This window comes from Vigna unguiculata, chromosome 1 (assembly GCF_004118075.2).
Source record: "Vigna unguiculata cultivar IT97K-499-35 chromosome 1, ASM411807v1, whole genome shotgun sequence".
Classification (NCBI taxonomy): Eukaryota; Viridiplantae; Streptophyta; class Magnoliopsida; order Fabales; family Fabaceae; genus Vigna; species Vigna unguiculata.
Window position 1 is genome coordinate 7,621,529 of NC_040279.1, and position 26,213 is coordinate 7,647,741.

The window sequence follows — 26,213 nt, forward strand, 5'->3', positions numbered from 1 at the left end:
GGATGATATCTCCATGGATTTCATCACCAATTTACCTTCCTCTCATGGGTTCTCAACTATTCTAGTGATGGTTGACAAACTCTCTAAATTTGGGCACTACATCCCTATGAAATCTGATTATACTACTAAAATGGTAGCAGAGGCTTTTGTCCATAACATTGTCAAACTCTATGGTATCCCACGATCTATCGTTTCAAATCGCGATAAAGTCTTTATAAGCTCTTTTTGGCAACATCTTTCCAAAGCTTAAGGCACTACTCTTGCAATGAGTTCTTCCTATCATTCACAATCCGATGGACAAACTGAAGCATTAAATAAAACTTTCGAGATGTATCTCTGATGCTTTGTGTTTGAGAATCCTAAAAGTTGGTACTTCATGCTTCCCTAGGCTCAATATTGGTGTAAAACCTCCTTTCAATACAACATTGGAATGACTCCATTTAAGGCTTTGTATGCCAAAGACCCACCTGCTCTTACAAGATATGAAGCACACAAAAGACCCCCCCCCTTTAGTTAAGGATATCCTCCAAAATCTTCATGCTCTCTTACACCAACTTAAGCATAATTTATCTCGGGCTCAATAGTATATGAAGGTTCAAGTTGATAAATGGTGTCGAGAATTACAACTCACAGTAGGTGACCTTGTTTTAGTCAAATTACATTCGGTGGCTTTGCGCAAGAATCAAAAGTTGGGAATGCGCTACTTTGGACCTTTTGAGGTACTTCAACAGATTGGAACAATTGCTTATAAATTCAAGCTTCCACCTACAACCAAAATTCATCATGTATTTCACATTTCTTTACTCAAGAAATTCATTGGTCAACCTTCCCAACAATATTTACCATTGCCACTGCTTAGTACTGAATTAAGGCCTACAGTTCAACCGTTAAGAGTTGTAGCTTTTCGGAATATCATGTGCAACACTCAATTGATTCCACAAGTCTTAATACAATGGAATTCCTTGGATGAACAAACAGCGACATGAGAGGATGTTGTTGAGATCAGAGCTCAATTTCCAAATTTCAACCTTGGGGACAAGGTTCCTTTCAATGGGGGAAGTATTGTAACATGTGGTGATGAGTTGGCAAAAGAAGGAGAATTAGTTAGGCCCTTGGGACACGTGGAGGAGGATCCCTTAGTGGATGGACAGAGGAGAAGTTTGAGGAAAAAGAAAAAGAATAATATATACAAAGATTTTATGGCATAGTGGAGGATGTGTGATATGGTACATGTCTTTTCCCCTTGCCTTTGAGTGTTCGTTTGCTATTTTCTGTCCCTTCCTGATTATTCCTTCATCTTTTCCAGGTCCATACTCTAATGGAATTTACTTCTTGCTTATACTATTTTACAACTTTATATACTCATCGTTGTTGAACCTTAACTTTCCATCACAAATAAAATTCCACTTGAATTATCATTTGTTATTTTTATCTATTTTTGGGTTGTGGTATTGTTGCATTGTTTTCTCTTTGTTAGCTTTATTACAATTACCTACTATGAAAACAAATCTTGTAGTACTCTTCCTTGTGTATGAACAACCTTCCAAATCTGCATCAAAATATCCTTCCAAAATAACATCATTTTTACTAAAACACAATGTAGTTTTAGAAGTACCTCTCAAGTAGTGTAACAACCACTTGATAGCTTCCCAATTCTTTCTTCGTGGATTAGACATGAATCTGCTAACAACTCCCACTGCATGAGCAATGTCTGGTCTAGTGCATACCATTGTACATTAAGCTACCAACTGCAAATGCGTAAGGGATCTTAGCCATTTTCGCCTTGTCTTCATTTGTTTGAGGTGACTACTCTTTGGTGAGATTAAAGTGAACTCCCAAGGTGTACTTACGATCTTGGCATCCTACATACTAAATTTCTCTTAAGATAATATTAGAGAATCATCATATTTGTTCATGTTGGTGTTCATGCCTAAAATCTGTTTTGCAACACCTAAATCCTTTGTCTCAAACTCTTTAGACAACTATGCCTTTAATATATTAATTTCATCCATATTAGAGCATGCAACTAACATGTCATCAACATACAATAATAATATAATATAGGATGGACCAAAATCTTTCACATAGCAACATTGACCCATGGCACACTTCTTGTACCTTTTCCTATTCACAAAACTGTCAAACTTCAAGTACCACAGTCTTGGTGTTTGCTTCAACCCATACAAACTCTTAGTCAACTTTCAAACCAACCTCTTTTTCCCTGCCACTTAGAAACCCTCTGGTTGTATCATGTAGATGTTCTTATCAAGGTCACCATGTAAGAACGTCGTCTTAACATCTAATTTTTCTATATGTAGATCCTCTGCAATCACAATGCTCAACACAAGTTTAATAGTAGTCATTTTAACTACAGGAGAGAAAATTTCATTATAATCAATACCTCTTTTCTACTGAATCCTTTCACCACTAACCTTGCCTTGTATCTCTTGATGTCATCATGTTCTTCCTTAACCCTAAACACCCACTTGTTCTGCAACACCCTCTTTCCTGTTGGTAGGTCAATCAAACACCAAGTTTTATTCTTTTCAAGTGAGTACATCTCCTCTTCCATGGCTAACTTTCACCGAGTTGCATCATCCATCTACAAGGCCTCATGATAACACAAGGGCTTTCCATCATCAGTCAACAACAAGTAACTATCTAAAGGAGAGAATATGTGAGAAGGCCGAATAACTTTGTTGGATCTCCTCACTTCAACTATTGGCATGACATAAGTGGTCTCCTCAACTATGATGTCTCTTGGACACTCACTTTTTCCTACAAGATTGTCTTTTGTAATGTCCTCTAACACTGCTTTTTTCCTTCTTTATTGGCTTCTTTTCAGTTTTAGTATCTGCCTCATGTTTGTCCTTGTACACTACATTTTCATTGAATGTAACATCCATGCTTCTAATAACCTTTCATCTATTTTGATCATACCAAAAGCGATATCCCATATAATTTGCTCCATAGCCAATGAAAATACACTTTCTTGCTTTCGAATCAAGTTTGTCCCTGTCTGCATCTTTAACACGAACATAAGAAATACAACCAAATACTTTCAAGTGAGAAAGACTTACATCATTGTCGTGTCATTCCTCCTCGGGAATCTTGAATCCTAAGGGGATTGAGGGTCCTCTATTAATGAGGTATGTTATTGTGCTCATTATTTCTGCCCAAAATGTCTTTGTTAAGCCTGCATGAATTTTCATACTCTTTTCGCTCTCATTCAAGGTCATGTTTATTCTTTCATCAACACCATTTTGTTGAGGTGTCTCGGGGATAATTCTAATTCCATTCTCAACATTCTTATTCCATTTTGTTCAGGTGTCTTGGGAATAGTGTTAAATACTTTTGATTTTTACTTCAAAAAATAAACTCATACCTTTCTAGTGGAATCATCAATGAAGTTGACATAGTACCGTGATCCTCTTAATAATGAGATTGATGTTGGCCCATACACATTTGTATGAACAAGCTCTAGAGTCGAAGGGTGACCAACATCATCACTAATTAAATTTACTTCTTCTACAGGTAATTCTACCATGTAGAGGGTTCCTTTCTTCCAACCGCAAGCAACAACTAGATTTCCCTTCACCACCTTCCACTGATCGTCTCCAAATATGACTCGATATCCCTGAACATCCAACATGCCCACAAAGATTAACATTCTTTGAGTCTTGGAACATATCTAACATCCTTCAATGTCCAAACTATACAAGTAGAAGTTCTAAGATTTATATCTCTCATATCTGCAATGTCTAAAGCTTCATCATCTGCTAGATGAACTATGCCAAAATTTCCAATTCTGAAATTTTTTATCAAGTCCTCCTTGCAAGGAGAAGCATGGAACGGTGCACTAGAATCCATGATTTAGGATTCAAACTTGCTCTGAACACAACATATCAAAGCATCATTAATATCTTCTTGTGATGCATTCATTGTGTTGTCATGCCAATTTTCTTTATTAGCAGCAAGAGTAGTACATTGGCTTCTAAAGTGGCCATTCTATTGACAATTCTAACAGCAAGAGTAGTACATCTTGGACTTTGATATGCCATGCACAGAACCTTGCCCTTTTTTCGACCTTTTTCACCTACTTTCAATGCTTAATAAGGAACCTGCTAATTCTCCAAAGTTCCTCCTACGAGCATCCTCACTAAGGATTAAATCCCTAATTCCTTCAAATGTTAATTTTGTGGTTCCGGAAGTGTTGGCTATTGTTGTGATAGTTCCTACCCAACAATCAGGCAACGAACATAACAACAACAAGGCTTGTACTTTGTAACATCCCTAGTTTTAATAAACTATATTATTTATTTTAAATAAAACACTTAGAAAATATTATATTTTTACTAATGTTTTGTATTTTATTATGTTGTAGTCTAAACAGTAAAAATATATTTTATCATGATATACTTTTTACTTATTAAAAATAATTATAAGAAGAAAACAAAACTAATAAAATATGTATATATATATATATATATATTAAAAAAATTAGGTAAAAATATAAATATAAATATATATATATATATATATATATATATATATTAGATAAAAATATTTTAATTAAATAGGTGTGTGTAAAAAAAATATATATGAAGAATTTTCTAAAAGAGATAAAAAAATATAGAAAAGAAAAAAAAAGAAAAAAAAAGGAAGAAGAAGATAAGAAGAACATGAGAAAAGATAAGAAGGAAGAAAAAAAAAGAGGATAAGAAGAGATAAACATTATCTCTTAATTAATGACACTAATGATGACTTTAGCACATGCATGGTGGCTTGGCTTATATATATATACACATATGAAATGAAGTTACGTGAAGTGAAAGTGAAAGAAAGGAGAAAAGAAAAGGATAAAGAGAAAGAAAGGAGAGAGAGAAAGAAGAGAGAGAAAGAGAAAGAGAAAGGGAAAGAAGAGAAGAAAAGAGAAAAATAGGAATAGAAAGTTTATAGCAAATATTCAAAGAGATCTTAGTCCTCTTCAAATATTATTAGTGTGCTCTTCAATCAATAAGGTAAGGGAGAGTGAGGTTAAGCTCTTATATATTAATCTTGATAAGCTCATGGGTTTTATATTAATCTTTTAATTATTTTGACTCATATATTATTCTATTTACTTTTATTTAACTTATTTTTATTTATTATCCTCTTATATTTATTTTATTTAATCTCTAATTATACACGGATCTTGTTTACTTATTTATTTTATTTAATCTCCAAATATGTACTGATCCTATTTATTTATTTTATTTTATTTAATTTATCTCCAGTTACGCACTGGTCCTATTTATTTATTTTATTTTATTTACCTCCAGTTACGCACTGGTCCTATTTATTTATTTTATTTTATTTATCTCCAGTTACGCACTGGTCCTGTTTATTTATTTTATTTTATTTATCTCCAGTTACGCACTGGTCTTATTTATTTATTTTATTTTATTTATCTCCAGTTACGCACTGGTTCTATTTATTTATTTTATTTTATTTATCTCCAGTTACGCACTGGTCCTGTTTATTTAGTTTATTTTATTTATCTCCAGTTACGCGCTGGTCCTATTTATTTATTTTATTTAATTTAATTTATCTCTAGTTATGCACTGGTCCTGTTTATTTATTTTATTTAATCTCCAATTACGTACTGGTCCTGTTTAATTTATATTTTTGTTTATTTATAACGTTCTTACCCTTATCTAATTATTTATTTAAAGTTCTTGCTTTGATTCTTATTTTATCATTATTTTTACAATTAAAAATAAATAAATGTGAAGTGAAAGTATATATTATTTTATTTAGTGAGCTTGGATATAAGAAAATTGTATGTACATTTTATCGTTGTTTTATATTCTTTGTATAGTTTATACAATGACATGAATTGATAGTCATCACATTTAATGACCTTTGAAAATATCCAAGAGTATGTTGGTTAAGTAAGAGTTAAGTCTGGTTTCAATAAGTTGAGATTAAACCAGTGTCAAAGTGTTTGTATTTGGGAAGTCACAGTTTGGTACACTGCGGGATGAAAGGCAGGGACCATGGTGGGGTCTAAGGAAGTTTTACCAAGTAGGTGAATATTTGGATAGTTCAGAATAGCGCCCTGGACTAGGATATTCATAGGCCAAACTTGGGACTATCCGATACCTGCTCGGCATCGCCAAGGTTAGGTAGTGAGTATATATCTCTTTTGTGAGCCGATGAATGGCTAATATTCTCGAGAAAGAAATAATTATGATTGTACCAATATTTTATGAGAAATACTCAACTACCTAATCACTCCCCAAAGTAACTTTTGATGTTCAGATTGGATCATCAGAAGTGGAATATGGATCCATATGTCTGGTAAAACAAGATCAAGTTTGGTGGTTATAGGTCCAAATCTAGGCCCCCGGTGTCTGCATTGTTTGTTGAGTTTATTAAGATTGATATTTAAGGCTTATAAAGACCTCCCTCCTTTCATAGTTTTCTTTCATATGTACCTGTTGCATGAGCAGAAGAGGAACCTGCTCAGTGAGAGTTGTTCGGGATATTATTGGTGGATCTTCTGAAGATTGACTCATGGATAATTTCTATTAATATCTTTAGGAGATGTTAAAAATATAGAAAATCTTCTATTCTGATGTAGGACTCTTAATATTTAACAAATATATATTTTTGTGATATTTCATGAACAATTACATAGATGCAAACTACATATATGAATATGAAGTTATGTTATTATTAATGTTCTCTCAAGGATAATCTCTAAAAAAAAATTGATTCCATATCATTTTATCAAATAATAATTATTTAGTATAGTAGTCGGGGCGTCACATACTTCATCCTCACATTTAATATCTATTGAAACCAATCTTAACTAACTGACAAATCAAGAATACCTTGTTTGATGTTGATGACTTTTCGTACATGTTTGATAATGCCTTTATCAAACCATTCTTCGTCAATGTTAATTTCATAACGCCCAAAGCCTATCGATCTAGCAAGTCTCGATCTTCTTCTGATATAGTTAATCCTCAATTTGCATCTTCCAATTGCTCTTTCTCACATGAAACCCTAAGCTCTTGATACCAGTTGTTAGGGATCGCAAACACACACACACACACAAGAAATTACAAGACGAAAGTAAAATAACAAAAACACAAAGAATTTATGTGATTCAATCAAATGACCTACGTCCATGGCAACTACACTAGATGGTATTTTCTCTTTTCAGACTCCACATGCTCAACACAGATTACATAATTCCAAACACAAATTTTGTATTCTAGATTATGCAAATCGAAATACAAATATTTATTTTGAAGTGTACAATTCAAAATGTATTTTTATTTTGTACTTTGAAAAGTATAATTCAAAATACAAAATTTATATTCCCAATTAATCTTTGTATTCCATAATACAATTTTTATATTTTAGAATACAATATTTACATTTCGAAACAGGCATTCCAAAATATGGATTCCGAAACTCAAAATGAAAAGAGAGTAAAATTAAAATATTTAAATGTATGGAGAGGAGGAAGAATACTCAACTCCATAGAAGTGCCGGAATAAATTAGGCGCCTTCTCCCTCACCTCCAATTCTTCTTCAGTACCCCCCAAATTTACCATTTTACCCCTAATTACCGTTTTAAGGAAAAGCGAAACGGATTTCAAAATCCGTTTGGTATTTTTTATTTTTTTTTCCAAAAACGGAATTCGTAATTCGTTTCAGAAAAGTATGAAACGGATCTCGAAATCCGTTTCATAAGTTTTCATGTTTTTTTATGAAACGAATTTTGAGATCCATTTCATACTTTTCTGAAACGGATTACGAATTCCATTTCATAAATTTTAAATTTTTTTTTCAAAAACGGAATTCGTGATCCATTTCAGAAAATATGAAACGAATTCCAAAATTCGTTTCATAAATTTTTATATTTTTTTATGAAACGAATATGTAAATATGTAAATACGATTAAAACCGAAAATAATATACTAAAAGAATAATTAAAATTCAAAAGACAATAAATTTAAAATAAATTTAAAAATAACCAGAATAAATTTTTGTTATTGTTTTTTTTATCTAATTTATAGTTTAATTAACATTTAAAATTTTAAAAATATATACTTTAAATAAATTAAAAAAGTTATAATATAATGAATAATTTTTTAATTTACTATTTAAATATTTTTAATTTAATTTGTTTTACACTTTTTCTTTTATATAATTAATTAAGAAATAAATTAAATAAAATTTAAAATTTAAAAGGAGTTCAACTTTAAATTAATATATATAAATATATATATATATATTAAAATTGAACAAAATAAATATTAAAATTGAAATAAAATAAAATAGAATATTAAAGAAAAAACACAAAACGGATATCAAAATTCGTTTCACAAATACATGAAATGGAATGCAAAATCCGTTTCAGAATTAACAAAGTATAATTACAAAATGGGATTCGAACTCCGTTTCTGAAAGTTGTGACACGGAATGCACAATCCGTTTCATATAAAAAATGAAAAATAAATGAAACGGCTTTCGAAATATGTTTCCTAAAATTATGAAACAGATTTTATAATCCGTTTCAAAAAAAATTATTTACTATTTTTTCTCTCTCTTCATTTAATGGACAAAATTGAAAATAAGAAAAGTTGTGGAAGTACAGGAGAAATGGTTTGGGGGATTATGGACTTCCATGAAGAAGCCTTTCGATGAGGACAATGTCTTTATGCATCCCATCAATTTCTTCCTAGACCCAATCAATATAAGTAAAATACATGAATACCCTTCACCATTATTTCACAACCCACTTCATTTCAAAAAATGTATTTCACATATTTCAAAAATTTTATTCCAAAAATTTACGTTTTGAAGATTTTGTTCTGAAAATTTTGTTCCGAAAAATTTCGTTTCGGAAATTCCAAAAATCCTGTTCCCGAATTCATAATCAGAAAATCACTTCTATAAGGATAAAATATTCATTTTTCAAAAGCAGGAAGCAAATGCCTTACATGTGTTCATTTTCCCGAAAGGCCCATGTATGACAACTTAATGAGTATTATCTTAATATCTTCTTTCTATTATTGTCTTTATTCTCTTAAAATTGTTAGCTAGCCATAACATTATGGATACGCCATGAATTCTTTACAACATTTAATCCCCATCTTATGTTTCTTTTTAATATCTCAGAAATTATGCATATGACTAATACTGACTAGAGTGATTGGTATAGGATGATGCATTAAAATTCTTACTTTTGATTAAAAAAAGTTTCAAATGGTTTCAGAAAATTTTCACTACAAAAATATTTTCTCATTAGGTATGGAGAGGTAAGATAAAATCCAAGAACTCAGCTCACAAAGGTCTCCAATTCTTCACACTTTGGCTCAGAGGAGAAGGGACACTAGCTGACCAAGAGTTCAAATCAGGCAATGGTCCTGTTAGTGCCATAAAATTGGCACCATATTCCTTTGGCATTCTCTTCCAACTTACCTGAGAAATTCAAAACACAAACTATAAACATCTTAAAAGAAGAAACAACAACAAAACAATGAAATCAGAAACAGAAGCATTACTTGTCCAGGAAATGCTTCGGATAGTGCTTTCATAGCTGGATTTAATAACCATGATTTACCACTTAACAAAGTTTCAGGACCAGTGGCACTTGGCCCACCACCAACACCACCACAATTTACCATGAAGCGACCATTGGCCATCAACCTCTCTTGTAATTGCAACCATGTACTAACCTGATGAATGCATTAAAATTTATGAAACATAATGCTAAGATTACTTGAGACAGTAAAAGTTTAATTTTAATCATTCTGTCCTTCAGTTTACCATGAAAAAGAACAAGTTCACAGATTAAGCAGAAGATCAATATATGAATTTACGAATATATAATTAAGAAAATTTCAATCTTAATCACTTGTTTTAGAATGGTTTAATGATTCATTTCTGCTTTATGATTCCATATCATCAGTTTAACAGGAATTTCATCTTAAGTTTATATACATGATGTAGATGAAGAATGTTGAAACAGAAACAGAAAAATAATAGGTAGATAAGACTTCACTTTTGAATAAGATCGCAGAAACAAAATAAATGCTTTGTGAATTACAAATTTGTGATAATATAAATTGCAAACTAAAAAACACATAGGGGGAATCTTTTCTACAATTAGAAATAACAGGAATGTTGAAATTAAGTATAGTAGATGTTCAGAACCAAGACAACAGAAGATCAATTTGTTTTAAGATAAGTACAACTTTTCAATCATAAATTTGTCTTCTCACCGGAGGGTAATCAACTTTTGGGATTTCTGTAACTTCAACTGAAACAGAAGAAGCATATTGTTTCATAATACCATCCATCTTCATTTTACAGTTTTTAAGTTTCCATATACTCAATTATATTCTTTGATAACTACTATACATCCCACAATAATCACAGTTTTAGCCTTCTAAAAAAATTCCAAACTATTTTCCAATGAAACATTGATGCTTTTGCCCTCAAATTAATTACTTTATCTCAGTCAAATTAATGCATTTATTGAAAACATGAGGCTATTTTAGAAAAATTGTTTCAATAAGAGATATATTTATTGTTCTTCACATGTATGAAATAACCTTACAGTACACTCATTGTAGGGGGGATCTAGCTTGCTCCATTGTAGATATTGTACAAAGATTTTATGAGCCTAACATGGCTAAGACATTCACCTTAACATTAGATTTCGATTTTTTGGCAAGTTTTTCACGTGATCATGTCGTGTTAAGAGATAGATGAAGACAGAGACCCTATACTTTAAAAACTTCATGAGACCGTTTGCATGGTTGTGTGACTAATTTGAAAAGTATCCAAATTCCATTAACTCTCCTCTTTTTATGCCATAGAAATGCAAAATCCAAAACATACTCCAAAGTATTCAGAAATTTGGGCAATAAATGAGATAATAGCAGGACTAAGTAAAAATATTCAAAAAGATACCAGTTCAATTTTATACTTTTTATCAACAGAAGCTTAAATTTGACACTACTATCGTGAAAAGAGCAAGGTACACAAGTTGTAATTTGACTAAGAAGAACTTTAAAATCACCTAGAACATGCATATCTGTGTGTAGAAAAACTACATACCTCTTGTAGCTGAGGTAAAACTTTTCCATCAGCGAACAAGTCAACTATAATGCCTGATAATTGAACAAATATAAGTTAGCCAATAATAATAAAATAGCATCCCCTTCAAGAAAAAATAAGGAAATAAGAGATATTATAAATTGAGCTGAATTGTTGAAATAATTTCTTTGCAAGTGGATGAGAACACAAAAAAGGTGCAGAGTTTGAGTTTCTTTACTAAAAAGTGTAGGTAGAAAATATAAGTAGTATGAGAAGCCAGATAAACTAGGCAATATGCAATGTGAATGACTCACCAGCATATCTTCCGTGAAGATCCTTTGAGGGAACGAAGACATCACCAACATGAATATTTAAAACCCCGCCATCTTCTGTTTTCTTCTCCAGATCAGATAAGCCAAAATAATCTCTCACTTTATCAATCAACTATAATATTTGGTTTTTCAAGAAAAAAAAAAGGGGGTTAGAATGCATGCATCAGGGATCAAATCAATTAGTAGTATATATGGTAGTAGGATAATAAGGAACGATAAACATTGATCATAAAAGGTTTAAACAGAAAAGATATTTTTCACCTAGGGTGTACTGAGATCTAGTAAGACTTCTTTTTAACATAAATAGAAAAGAAATAATAAATATTAACAGACAGGAGAGAAAAATTCTTCTAAATATAAGCAATTCTTATTTTGTTCATGCATATAGATATCAGTAATCTGATAGCTGAGTGCAAATAAATAAGCAATTCACTCAAACTCTGGCTATTTTTCTCTTAGCACTTTTTTGAAGACAGAATCAGAGGCCTATTCATTGAATTCTGATTATTGTTTCTGCAATATACAAGTAGAAATGGGATGTTGGTTATTTCGTTTAAGCTATCACTTACTACGGTGTTTCAATTTTTATAATCAAGTTTCAGAAGAAATTGTTGTTTCATAGAATTCTACAATGTTAATAGCTCTAGATCACTGAAGCATAGATATAAATTTAATATAGAAATAAGTAACAAAGGAAGAAACTTCATTTAAATTTATTAAAAATATCTTTGCAGAAAAGAAGCATATATTACAATTTGATCAATCTCCCAGCCATCAAGTTGCAGTGAAGGCCATAAGTCAAGCATCAGATGAGCTGCAGTTCCACCACCCTGCAGGATATAAAAGCAGTATCAGATTACTTACAAGATCACTGATACTTAGAAATTCCCTCTAGTAAATTCCCATACTATAATATGTGCCGTCTTAAAATTAAATGAATTACCAAACCTAAGATAGCAATGGGACCTTTCGGAACAACAGCTGGCAAGCTCGCAAATTCATCCTGTTTAATGCAACAAATTCAGTAACCCCTGGCATGAACAATTCATCAAACAATGTGCACATAAATGCAAAAGTACAATGCAGTTACATAGCATACAAGTAACAAAGTCAGCAATGATAGAACTTATGCACTTGGATTCACCTTAACACTCAAAGGATATGACAACCGAAGATAAATATGAAAATGATTATGCAGTTACTTTCGAGCACAGTGGCACCCCACATAGAACATTCATATTGACCCTAAAGTCATTATACATGTTACTACATCTATAGTTTAATAGTTTGGCTAAATATATCATCACATTGCGTAGCATTATTCACAAGCAAGGAATAAATAAAATTTTATGTAACACTACAGAACTCCATGGCCATCTGATGGCTCCAGTTGTTCAGCATGAGAAATGATTGAATTTCATTTTGAATAGTTATCTCTAGACAAAGAATGCAAGGTCAGAGGCCATGTTTGATCTTGACATTGCATTAAAAATGCATCAACAGTTTCTTGCATCAAACAACAAACTAAGACAAACTTTTGCTAGTAAACATGACAAGCTTGACCCAGAGACCAGTTTAACACCTTCTTGAACCCTACTGTTCTATTATCAGAGTTGATATAGAGCTTATACAGCTATGGCTACAAGTTTTCTCAAATTCAAAACTCCTATGGATTGAAATTAGTAATTTATATTTAAAATATATCAAATCCAAATCAATACGATGAGCTGAACAAAGAAAAATTGTATGAAAAAAGCAGTACTACTTCTCAACCTTAAGAATGTGTCTACAAACTGCAAGCAAAATATGAACACAACTACACAACATTCTACAATCAATATGAGAATGAATTTGATGTATGAATCACACAATAAGGGGGGAGTGTTTTTAACAACATTTCAAACTATATGACACTAAGCAAACCAAACATCATTACTTTGTGAAAAAAGAGGTTTTACTTTTACACAACATACACCACCCATTATTACCCTTTGGACGTATGCCTCAAACACACACGCATACAACAAAACAAGCAATGTCAAGGTAGCATACATACCCAATAAGAACAAGTCCATTTTGACCCATGGTAAAGAAGACTGTGAACACTGTCTGCAACAAAAGAAACACAAATTCTGACACGTCAATTACCCTTGGCACACTGCTGCAGGAGACTGATCACAGACAAGAAAAAATACAAACATTTATATATAAGGAAATGCAAAACGGCATTTGAATACTTTTGAGACCCAGATGATCCATGAAGTAAAGTTTGAATTTTTAAAAGCAATTCAGACTGAGAGAAGGTGAGAGGAGTACAAGATGAATCAAGGAGTAACATTCTAGCCTTTGGGGTGTCCACTATGAGTATGTCATTGTAATCAGTTTTGATAGCTGAGACCAGTTGAATGTTCTCTTCTTCACCGGGTTGTACTTGTTGTGGCTGTTGAGCAGCAACAGAAAATGAGAAGTGTGAATTGGACTTTGAATGATTGATTGAGAGGAGAAGAGAGGGTTTTGGTGTTGGGATGAGAGAGTGAGTTGCAGCAATGGAGAAAGCAAAAGACTTGAACTTGATGTGTATGCTCAAATGGGAAGGAGGCAGCACATTGGTCAAGGACAATGCACACCCTATCATTGTGTTCTCTTGGTTCAGTGCCAAAACAATTGGATAAATGAACTGAAAACTCGACCACCTTATCCAAATTCCATTTGTTTTTTTCTTGTTTGCATTTTTCACCTTTCTTGGTTGATTTCACTCATTATTATTTTATTTAAAGTTACTCCTTACTAAACTCATATTTTTAGTTTCTTATTAAAATAAAAATACATTTTTACCTTTTTATTTATATATTTGCATAATTTGTTTGTTTTACAGAAGAATAAAATGTTAACTTGTAGTAATAAATGAATATTTTCTTCAAACAATTGATTTTTTAAATTATTTATTTCAAAATATGTATATTAAGTTTACACAAACTAGTTTGACGTCTCTACAATTATCTTCTATTAGTTTTAATTATTCAAAATTTAATCACCGTAATTACTATATAACAAAATAAAAACTATTTCATAAAATATAAATATATTGTTTAACTTAACTTCGCCGTGTCTGATTAAGTTGACCAAAATATTGAGATTTCGTGCGTTTGAAATATTTTTCTTTTGAAAATACAATTTTAAATTTTTTAAAAGCTTTTTGACTAATCACTTTTTTTTTTCAAAATATTCACTTAAATGATATATACGATGGAGTATAAACCTAAATTGTTATTAATTTATTTGGACTTTTAGTTTTATCTCATAAGTGATTTTAAACTCTCTAATTTTACATTTTTCTCTTTAATTTTTCAATTTCTCAATACATATAAAATTCAAGCAAATATAAAAATATTAAAAATTAATTTTAAATTAAAATAAATATAATAAGAAGGAGGTTAAATAGTTTTTTTCTTAGTCATTTTTTCGATATAATTTCAAAATTTTGAAAAAAATATAATTTAGTTCTAATTTTAATTAAAATGAAACGAACATGGTATTTTACGTTAAATTAATTTAACACACACAGTAAGCATGTAAGTGTAAAGACGACGAGCAAATTGTAACCCTTTTGTTTTTGCACTCTTCGCAGTAAATAATCATTCAGCTTTATGTCGGTTTTATTTTTAAGTAACATTATTTACAATTATATTACTGTCTAATTTATTATTATAGGTAGATAAAATCATATTTTTACAATAATAAGTAATATGAACTATAATATTATTATTATTATTATTATTATTATTATTATTATTATTGACTATTAATTTTTTACCCTTTTACATTACACAATCTCAGTACTTCCTCCTACTTCGAAGAGTGTGTTTTCAATAGGTGAAAGTTGCTTTGTCCTCTTACTTCAGTTCCTTGGAGCAGCGTACAGTAATGCATTGGAGTGGAGCCCACATCGGTAGAGTACAGTGTTTTCAAGCAGTTTATAACTGCAGAGTTTCACCCAAGGCATGTCCCTTCGGGGACATCCGATAAAATTGGAACGATACAGAGAAGATTAGCATGGCCCCTGCGCAAGGATGACACGCACAAATCGAGAAATGGTCCAAATTTTTTTTCCTTTCAAATTTTCAACCCCTTCTGCATTTTTTTCATTGATTGTCCACTCTTCTGATGATTGCACAAAAGATAACCTAAACTGCTCTCTAGAAGTAGTACTAAATTATTAGTGTGTGCTACTAGAGTTAAAGTACATTTTAGTTTGCTGAATTTTGGTGCTCATCATGTTAATGTTGTAATTTAAGTGCTCATCATGTTAATGGCTACCAATGCACTGTAGCTACTGTTGAAAACATTTTTTCTTTCATTCCTGTTCTAACCTTATTTTTTTATTTGTAGGCAAGCATTCTCAAGATTGAACACAAGCTTTTTGAGATGCACGGAACTTGTTTGCTGCCCAAAATGCTTCTGTTTCTACATCTGCATAGTGTGAAATGATAAAGGTTAAACTTCTTCTGGAAATCATAGATGAAGAAGAATTTTAACTTCTTCTCTTAGATTTTTATCATCAATATGATTGAAAGCAACACTTGAATCTTTGTTCTTTTATGGTTTCCAGTGTATGGTGATTACTGTTACCACTTTTGTTGTTATGAGTTCATCTTGAGTCCTATAACTGCATGCTGCAGCAACTCATTGGGTTTTCATTCTTTTCAATATACATTCTCACTTCTGGGATTGAAAGTTGCTTTTCTCCGTCTCCCTTCCGTTCATTCTTTCACAAACTTTTGATTCCTAAGAGTAACTCATAAGGAAACATGGCTTGTTAAGATGGAATGACCTTCACTAAGAGCTTGCAGTCAGTAATATTCAAGTGAGTACTAAAAAGTGAGAACTAAGCACAATATTCAAGTACTGAAACCTTGAAAAAATATTGGACGACTTCTTCATATTTGTTTATCTTATATAGTTAAAGATAGCATTATGACCACAAAATAGCTTAATCATTAGCTTTATAGCTTTGATCTTCATTAAGTTTGTACTTCATTTTGTATGTGTTGATCAGTTTTATCATCAAACTTGATTTAGGACAGATTTGGTGAAAAAAAAATAGTTGAATTATTAAACTGAACAACACTTTAAGTATTCCCATTAGTGGTATAGAGAATACTTGAACAATATAAAAACTTGCCGATAGTCTAATCCAAAACAATTTGTGGAAGAAGTTTTTTAAAGATAGTCTACCGTTGGAATAAACTAATATAAAACTTCAATTTTATACTCTTTTTTACACTAGTATCTCAATATTTCCTTAGTTTCTTCATAAAGTTTTTTTCTGTAAAAGTTTTGTACGCCACCCTTTTTTGTTGGACTTGTTCTCATTGTCTTTTTCTGCAACAAACAATTTGGAAGTTTCACCCATTGGTATTCATTTTATTACCCTTCAATTGCATCTTTTTCACCACATTCCACTCTGAAAGTTTCACTATTCACTCACCAAAACAGGGCTGTAAGCTTGGAGTGAACCAAGTCCCACATCTTTTGAATACCGTATTAACTAATACTTTATAAGTACTCAGCCTCGTCTCAGAAGTCTCCCTTTGGGGACATCTGATCAAATTGGAATGATACAGAGAAGATTCTTATGGCCCTGCACAAGGATCTCACACAAATTGAGAAATGTTCCAATTTTTTTTTTCTTTTAAATTTTCAACCCCTTTTACATTCTTTTTATTGATTATTCACTCTTCTGATGTTTGCACAGTTTTTCCTTCATGTTCATATGGGTTTTGTTTGTCACACATATTGCTGATTTGTTCTCTTCATGTATGCATATATTTCTTAAGTTACAGCTAAAATAACATTATTGTGGTTACATTAGTACACTGGAAAGTTGTTTCTTAGCAACATTTATTAAGTTCGAAAAGGGTAGTTTTGAGGGGAAGAATTGCACCAATGATAAGGAAACAACGGAATACAAACATAAATTACTTTCTGCTTTATAGTTTGTTTAGGCTATAGACTGTTTGTTGATGCTACAATATGTTGGTGTGATGGAAATAACTTCAATGAGAAGGAATGGAAAGTGAAATCTGAAGTTCATTTTTCTGAGATATAGAGCAAATTCATAGATTCGGGTTTAGGATTTGACTCAACTCCACAAAATTAGATTATTCATAAAGACCGTTAGAACATTATAAGCTCTGTCAAAACATTATAAACATTATAGTCTATTGGATGCAAGACTAAACCATCATCCTTAAGGTTGTAATTAAAGCGTCTTTCCTAATCAAATGAACAATGAGATGTTATAAAAGGACATCCAATCCAATCAAAACATGCATAATTACTTCATTTACTTTAGGATGTCAGATTGGTTTCGCTAATTTAAATTTCGTTGTGCAGATAGATACTTCTCTACATAATTGATTTTTTCTGTAATATTTCTGTAGTTGGTCCGGTTACCTTTTTGATGAGATCTTGTTTCGGTAATTGGTGGCAGATTCAGAAACCGTGGTGTTGTTGATGATAGACTCAACAGTCTTGTATTTTTCCAGTAGTTCGTTTTGAGACTAAAAAATGGCCTCCATTTCTTTAATTGTGCAAGGTTCAGTCCGTGCGAGAATGGATGTTACAAAGCTATCATGGCTATGAACTTCAGTTGTGATGGGAGATCCTATGGCAGCTAAGGTATCAACAATCTCTTGATATCAAGAAGATAAGTTGCAATATTTTTATCCTTTTTGGGTCTACGAAGCTGAATCTTTTTTAACTTTTGCTGTTGACTGTGAAGCATGGTAAACATGCAATTTTTGCCAGATTTTAGAAGCAGCGGAGAGACCTACCATTTGAGTGAGAATGGAACTTGTTTGCTGCCAAAATGCTTCTGTTTCCACATTTGCATAGTGTGAAATGATAGAAGCTAAACTTCCTCTGGAATTCATAGATGAAGAAGAATTTTAATTTCTTTTCTTAGATGTTTGTCATCAATATGATTGAAAGTAACACTTGAATCTTTGTTCATTAATGGTTTCCCTTCCGTTCATTCTTTCACAAACTTCTGATTCCTTCGTAAGGAAACATGGTTGTTACGATGGAATGACCTTCACTAAGAGCTTGCAGTAATTGCTGTCTTATTTGGTCTTACGTTATTCTTCTTCCAATGGACAATTTCACTGCCGCGAAAATGAACTTCCAACAATTATTAGTATGTGGTTCAAGTAACTAAGTTGAACCAAACCAAACCTTTCTTTATTTACCATTTTGAAGTATCATTATATAATTGTCATATTCCCCATGATATTCTGATAAGAAGCACTGCATGGATTAAAATATTTGAATCTTTCCATAAACAAATGAAGAATCTTTCTAGCACTGCATGTATAGGGATGTTTTCAATTAATGAAGAGAGATCAGTGCAGTGATAAAAAAGGGAAGGGTATTGGGAGAAGGAATTTCACAAAACTCCAACATGGAGTTAATATGTTTTTCTCCAAATTATATCAACACAAATAAGTAAATATGACTACATTTCAGTACCATATTCTAAATTGGTCGCTGAGATTTATCTGAAGAATTGGTTACACTAGCTGTACTCAAGCGTTATCGGTGTTTGTTAAGTCCTTTGAATGGATTTATGCAAAATTCAAATTTTCAGTTTTCTGAGACATTATCCAAACCTCCTCAATGTTTCTGAGTGACTCAACTCAAGTGAAGTTCTAGCCTTCATCTAAATGACTTACGTCTAAGATGAACAACTATAAGGATGCTGCAGGGAGCAGTAAGAGAAATGATAGAGAAAGAAGGGAATATTCAGTGAAGAGAGAAATACTTTTATATTCTTCTCCTTTCTCTATTGTAATATTGTACTGATCATGTGCAAATAAAAGAAAATACAATAATAATTCCAATCATTTCTTGCTAACAGAATTTCCCCTGGGATGAGGGATGCGTGACCACATAGTCTTTTAGGTAACATGGTTAATCATTTCCAGTTATCCCATTTCCAGTTAACAATGGCGGTTGATCATCCTCAATGTTAGGTGGGAGTGGCAAGGGGAAAGAGGGTAACAGTCCTTTGTGAGGACAAAGGAGGCTGACATGGAAGGTGTTGTGGACCTTGGTTGTTGGGGGGGGGGTGTTAAGGTCCACTGCATAAGCAACATCGCCAATTCTCCTTGTGATTTTGAAAGGACCAAAGAACCGTTTCATAAGTTTCCCAGAGGTGGTGCTTGTCGCAGAAGATTGGCGACGAGGATGGAGACGAATGTAAACCCAATCATCGACACCAAACTGTAAGTCTCTTCGGTGTTGGTCAGCCCATTTCTTCATTGCGGCTTGTGCCTTTTGCAAGTTAGAGGCAAGCTTTTGAAGAATCTCAGCACGTGTGGATAGTTCGTCTGGATAGTTCGTGTTGCACTCTGTGATACTCGGATACCGATAGGAACACGACACGGACACGGATACGGAGATACGGTAAAATTGAAAAAGTATAAGATACAGACACGACAATATACATATTAAAATCTAATAATTATATTTCGTAATAGAAAAAAGAAACATTTAAAATATCATAATGTTTGAGTCTTATATATGTTAATCTTCGTCAAAAAATACAACTTCTAATTCTGGTTCATCGAGAGATAGGCTAGCAATATCAATAATTCCATTATCATCCATTGAAAAATCATCCCCAACAATATCCCCAAGCTCGTTTCCTTTTCCTTGTATTTTGAGGAGTTTCTTGAAAGAAGACGAAGATTACTATGGACAAATACTAAATCTTTCGCCCTTTTAGGTGTCATCTTATTTCTTTTTAAAGAATGTATAAAAGAGTAGGTGCTCCAATTTCTTTCACAGTAAAAAGAAGAACATAGTTGTCCAAGTAGCTTAAGAGCTATATTTTGAAGTATTGGTGCATGAGATCCATGAATAATCCACCATGACTTTGCATCCATTTTGCCTCTATCCCTTAAAGAGTCCTTATCTACAAAATCTCCCAATTTACCTGAAAAGTTTACGAACTCTAGATTCACTTCTCTCCTCACATCAGCGTCATCAAAGTACTTCTTAAAACATTTTTTCCTTTCTTGAGTAAGTTCCAAATCTTTATGTGGGGCACGTCTTTGTGGGTCTTCACTTAACCATTTAGGACTATAATATCTACAATATTAAAAATACATAAAGATATATTAACATAATATTATAAATTTTAATAAAATATAGTCATAAAGTAATTTAACTACATAATTACCTTGGATTTAAAGAATGAGCAAGGCAATGAAGAGATGTTCTACTTTTAGTCCAGCGATCAATCAATATTGAATTTACTAACTCAAAAAAGGATGAATGTTCAACTTCTGTCTTCCTTTCATGTTGGTATATGATCTTTCTAACATTTTCAATCATTAAGTCCTACATTTCACATACTAAGTGAAAAGTAGCCATATTTGTATCTGTTTTTTTGAAAACATCATAAATAGGAGCAGTAAAAACAAGTATGTAGTCAACCTTCATCCACCAATTATCATTCAATAAAGTTTCTTTCACAAATTATGCACTGTTCGCATTGTCCTCTTTATAAGAAGACTAGTCATCACTAATAACCATCTCTTGGAGTCCTTTCTTCAAACGTTGAAGCCTTTTGAGCATGATAATGGTTGAAGCAAATCTTGTTGAAGCAACAGAAAACAACTTGAATGAGTTGAAGGTATTGAACATTGACAATCTCATAGAGTGCCCCACAATAAAGTTTTTAGTAAATGTAGCATCATCAACAATTTGTGTGATCTAAGTATCACTATTTCTTTCACATATTTTTGCTACACAAATATTTTTCAATGCAAGATTCAATGTATGCACTACACAAGGAGTCCAGTAGATTGAAGGAAATTTTGTTTCTATATGCATACATGCTACCTTACATACAGATGCATTATCAGTATCTCATCAGATCCATCTATTGACCTCAAAAACATTGGACCAGTCTCATTGATAGCCATAAAATTTATAAGTGGTCTTCTTTGAGGATCAGTCCACCCATCACAAACAATTATCACATCTTTATCATTCCATGAATCTCTTATGGGTTGTAGAAGATTTTCTACGTGACTTCTTTCTTTTACAAGTAAAGGACCTCTAAATTTATTATATGTTAAGGGTACATATCCACTGAGATTAGAAGTATTGGCAGCATAAGAAAATGCACTCCTATAGTGAGGTTTTTTGATAGATGAAATGGTGGTCCTGAAGAATAAAACATCCTTGCAATTTCATAATCAAGAGTATCTCTAGCGTGGATATTGAAAGAAGCTTCTAAAGGATCTTTGTGTTTTGGATTAACACCGTTATTTGTCTGCTTTCCTTCATTAGATACAGATGGTAGAGAGACCTTTTTCTTCTTTGAATTTTCTATTTTCAATGCTGCTTCATTGTCTAATCTTCTAAACTCAACAAGTTATGATGTAGTCACGTTTGGACAAATTTTAACTCATAATTTTTAGCAAATGAGATCTTACTTGAATGTAAGATCCATTGAATAATAAATCACACAAACTGCATTTAATCATATTATTTCCACCACCAGGAGTTTTTCTTAACTTTGTAACATATCTCCATAAAGATTTTGTTTCATCTTCTTTTTCAATGGCATGACTAGGTATACTCATCTTAATTTCCTATAATAAAATAAATTTTCTATTAAATTAATTTATTTGGGTATAAAAAATAATAATATCACAAATTAAAAAGAAATTATATAATTCAAATGGGACAAATATTAATTATAACAATAAAAACTAATATTTTAATTTAAATGGGACAAATATTAAAAAAATAAAAAGATATAATTCAAATAAAAAATAAAAATTTAAATATAAAAAATATTAATCACTCTATGTAGATTTGTTTCGTTTTACTTTAAACTTGTTCTTTTCATTTGAATTTATATCTTAACAATATATAAAGGTGTTTTAAATAATAAAAATATAGTAATAAAAAACTTGAAAACATAAAAAATGTTATTTTTTTCTAGTTAATTTGATCTGATAAAATTTCAACAATAGATATATTGTTCCATTTAAGGTGCAATTATACAATTAAATTACATAATTTTAAATTTAATATAATAAATAAATTATAAAATACATAAAATATTATTTAACAAATACTAACAACGTTAATAAAAAAATTTGTTCACAGATACAAATATACACCGTATAAGAAAAACTACGATAAATTATTTTTACATAAAAAAAAACTATGAAGAATATTTATTTAAATTATAAAAAAGAAAGTTTATAAAGTTACCTTTTCAGAATCTTTTCTAGACTTTCTTTCTCCTTCCCTTGGTTCTACAACTGTAAAGCAACAACTTTCCTTCATTCTACAACTGCAAAGTAACAACTTTCCTTTGTTCTACCTCTCAGCTCAAGAGCTTCCAATCTCAATTCTATCTTTTGTTTTTGTTACTTGTGACTATAACATCTCATATTACTCTAATTTATAGAATAATTTGTTCTTATTGATTTTATTTTTGTTCATCATCTTTATTTTATTTTATTTTAATAGAAGGTATAAAAGATTATTTTTTATCCTTTTATTTCCTTTTTTTATTTTAAATTTTTTGGATTTATTTTAATACAATGTATGGAAGATTATTTTTTATCCTTTTATTTCCATTTTTATTTTAATTTTTTTGGGTTTATTTTAATAGAATGTATGGAAGATTATTTTTTATCTTTTTATTTCCCTTTTTATTTTAAATTTTTTGGGTTTATTTTAATAGAAGGTATGAAAGATTATTTTTTATTCTTTTTATTTCCTTTTTTATTTTAAATTTTTTGGATTTATTTTAATAGAAGGTATGAAAGATTATTTTTTATTCTTTTATTTCCTTTTTATTTTAAATTTGTTAGGTTTCCCTTTATTCTCTAAAAAATGGCAAACAAAAATACTAATAATGCCAATCAAATCCAAGATCTGAGCGAGATTACCAAAACATGAACAGACGCATCGTTTGGATACGCAACAAATTCGCCAAATCTTGAATCAGAATCGCGCGTCCAAATAGATGGAGGTGTCCTCCTGCACATGTCGCAGAGCTGACCGCGTTTGATCCATGGAGAAGCTTCTGACACCGTGTCGTGCAAGTGTCCGTCACGCCTTTGTGTTCGTGTTCGCTTCGGGAGCGGGAAGCGTCAGCCAAGCACCATGTCAGAGCATCACAGGTTGCACTACTGCATTAGAAGTTTCCTTGGGAAGTAAAGGAGGCATGAATGGAGGTTTGCGGCCAAATATTACCTCAAAAGGTGTGAATCCAGTTGAAACATTGATTGAGGTGTTGAAACTCCATTTTGCCCAAGAGAGAAACTTGCCCTAAAGTGATGGTTTGTGGTGTACAAAACAACGGAGGTACTGCTGCAAGACCTTGTTGGTAACCTTATTTTGACCATTAGTTTGAGGATGGTAGGTAGTTGACATATGCAACTTAGTGCCACTGAGGCAAAATATTTCTTGTCAACATTTACTAATGAAGATGGGATCACAGTCCGAAATGAGATTCCATGATGTTTGCAAACTAAATCAACGAATAAGTGCGCCACATAAGAAGCGGTGAAAGATTTGGGAAGCTACCAAAATGAGTGTCCTTAGAGAACCTATCCATGACAACCAATATTGTGGTGAATCCTTTGTAAGGAGGAAGACCAATGATAAAATCAAGTGAGAGATCCTCCCAAAAATGAGAAAGAGGGGGAATTGGTTGTAATAAACCAGGTTGGCGTTGAGTAGGTAGTTTAGTTTGCTGACATGTGTTGCATTGGTCAACAAATACCTTGACATCTTTGCGGATGGTGTGGCAATAAAAATTAGCCATTAGTTTGCACAATGTGTGTGTAATCCCAGTATGCTCGGCCATTGGAGTGGAATGAAACTTGTGTAGCAAAAGTGGGATGAAAGAGCATGTATGAGAGAGCCATATTTTGTCTTTGAAGAGAATAAGACCTTCCTTTAAGGAAAAAAGAGGGAAATCATAGGGCTAGTAGTTATTTGATCCCTTAGAGTGATAAACTCTTCATTACCTTGTAAGGATGATTTAAGGTCCGACAAGAAATCTAAGTGTGGAATGGAAAACACCATAAGAAAGTCTGTGGCAGTAGTAGGGGGATTATTGAGTTGAGAGAGAGCATCAACTGCCATATTACTCTTACTGGGACAATATTGAATTTCAAAGTCAAAGCCCAAACATTTGAAAAGATATTGAATTTCAAAGTCAAAGCCCAACAATTTGAAAAGATACATTTGTTGCTCCGATGTGAGGACTGTCTGAGATAGCAATTCTTTAATGGATCATTGATCTGTTTGGATGACGAAATGGTGACCTAAGAGGTATTATCTCCATTTCAGGACAATTGTAGTTATGGAACACAACTCACGTACATACCTAGAGGAATATCGAAGTTTAAGACAAAATTGATTACTAAAATAAGCAATTGGATGGCCCTGTTGTGAGAGAACTTCCCTCATGCCTATTCTTGAAGCATCTGTGTGAACAATGAACAGGGAGTCAAATTTGGGAATTGCTAGAACAAGTGTTGCTAATAAAGGACTCTTCAGCTGAACAAAAGCCTCAAAAGCTCTATCATTCCACCGAATATTATCTTTCTTGAAGAGAACAATGAGAGGATGAGCAATCGAGGCATAACTTGCAACAGATCGAGGTAGAAACCTATAAGACCAAGGAAACCACGTAGGGACATGCTAGTTCCTTACTGCAACAAGCTTTTCAAGGTCTGGTTGAACACTCTTATTAGAAACCATATCCCCGAGATACCGAATGGATTGGTGCCCAATAAAACATTTACTCCCCTTGAGTCTAAAACAGTTAGAAAGAAATAATTGGAAAGTGGTCTCCAAATGGCTGACATGCTCAGATAAAGTCTGGCTATATACAAAAATGTCATCGAAGAATACTATGATAAAGCAATGTAGATGAGGACTAAATAAATCGTTCATAGTAGCTTGAAATGTTGAGGATGAATTACATAAGCCAAACAGAATGACCCGAAACTCGAAATAGCCATTGTGAGTGCGAAAGGCAGTTTTCTCATAATCAGTAGGCACCATAAGTATTTGGTGAAAACCCGAAAAGAGGTCCAACTTGGATAACCAGGATGCATGCCCCCAACTCATCCAGCAACTTGTCCACCATGGGTATGGGAAATTTGTCCTTAATGGTGTCAGTATTGAGAGCCCTGTAGTCAACACAAAAACGCCATGTTTCATCCTTCTTCTTTTTTTACGAGAAGGACCAGAGAGGAGAAATGACTATTGTTGGGTTTGATAAAACCCGAATCTAGCATTTTTTGAACTTGGGTTTCAATTTCTTGCTTCTGAAAATAGGGGTAGTAGTATGATCTTACTAATATGGGAGGTGTGTTTGGGATTAGGTAGTTGAGTGGTCTGTTGGCCGTGATGGGGAAAAGTGGTGGGAATGGAGAACAAGGTTGAGTATTAGAAGATGAGGGATTACAGTGTGGGTTCAGTTGAGGATGGAAAGGATGGACTTAAGGGAGGGGAAGGCGTGATAATGGATGGTAAGGTAAGAAGGTTGGAATCCAATGTAATTTGAAAAAGGGATTTAAATCGATTAGTGGAATGTAAACGACAAACACTACAACAAATTTGCATATTTGCGAGGGAATAATCCCTAACTAATCCCTCGCTGATCCCTCGCAAAACGCTTTAAAGCTCTAGGTTGAGATTGGTGAGGGATTTCGGCTTGGA

At 32.3% G+C, this 26,213-nt stretch overlaps 1 protein-coding gene, 1 long non-coding RNA gene and 2 other non-coding genes across 8 annotated transcripts; 3 read left to right on the top strand and 1 right to left on the bottom strand.

Moving 5' to 3' along the window:
* Positions 1–9,220: 9,220 nt before the first annotated feature.
* Positions 9,221–14,099, bottom strand: LOC114180464. 3 transcript variants are annotated; one of them, XM_028066780.1, is made up of 8 exons: positions 13,755–14,099; positions 13,495–13,547; positions 12,382–12,441; positions 12,191–12,268; positions 11,421–11,550; positions 11,128–11,180; positions 9,567–9,740; positions 9,221–9,483 (listed from the first exon to the last, which is right to left on the bottom strand). In XM_028066780.1, the coding sequence occupies exons 1-8, from the start codon at positions 14,071–14,073 to the stop codon at positions 9,346–9,348; spliced, it is 1,005 nt and encodes a 334-aa protein (XP_027922581.1). In that variant the 5' UTR covers positions 14,074–14,099; the 3' UTR covers positions 9,221–9,345. The 3 variants fall into 3 exon arrangements, with proteins under 3 accessions (XP_027922581.1, XP_027922590.1, XP_027922586.1); XM_028066789.1 differs by having other exon boundaries at positions 12,405–12,441; positions 13,755–14,039; XM_028066785.1 differs by having other exon boundaries at positions 12,405–12,469; positions 13,755–14,039.
* A 1,258-nt stretch (positions 14,100–15,357) lies between these two features.
* LOC114181549 lies at positions 15,358–18,554 on the top strand. Of its 3 annotated transcripts, none has more exons than XR_003603850.1 (4): positions 15,358–15,532; positions 15,828–15,931; positions 17,882–18,119; positions 18,223–18,554. It is a non-coding gene; the product is annotated as an uncharacterized LOC114181549 (long non-coding RNA). The 3 variants fall into 3 exon arrangements; XR_003603849.1 differs by having other exon boundaries at positions 15,366–15,532; positions 17,932–18,119; XR_003603851.1 differs by having other exon boundaries at positions 15,372–15,532; positions 18,043–18,119.
* LOC114165518 lies at positions 15,442–15,544 on the top strand. The gene has a single exon (XR_003599725.1). It is a non-coding gene; the product is annotated as a U6 spliceosomal RNA (small nuclear RNA).
* Positions 17,022–17,123, top strand: LOC114165550. Its single transcript, XR_003599730.1, has one exon. It is a non-coding gene; the product is annotated as a U6 spliceosomal RNA (small nuclear RNA).
* Positions 18,555–26,213: the final 7,659 nt, after the last annotated feature.

What these genes read in the sequence shown, in the direction of transcription:
- LOC114180464 (XM_028066780.1), bottom strand. Translation starts at nt 14,073, where the DNA reads ATGATAGGGTGTGCATTGTCCTTGACCAATGTGCTGCCTCCTTCCCAT. An exon ending in GTTACTCCTTGATTCATCTT is followed by an intron (nt 13,548 to 13,754) that starts GTACTCCTCTCA and finishes CTTTTGTTGCAG; the next exon opens with ACAGTGTTCACAGTCTTCTT. An exon ending in AATGGACTTGTTCTTATTGG is followed by an intron (nt 12,442 to 13,494) that starts GTATGTATGCTA and finishes TGCATTAAACAG; the next exon opens with GATGAATTTGCGAGCTTGCC.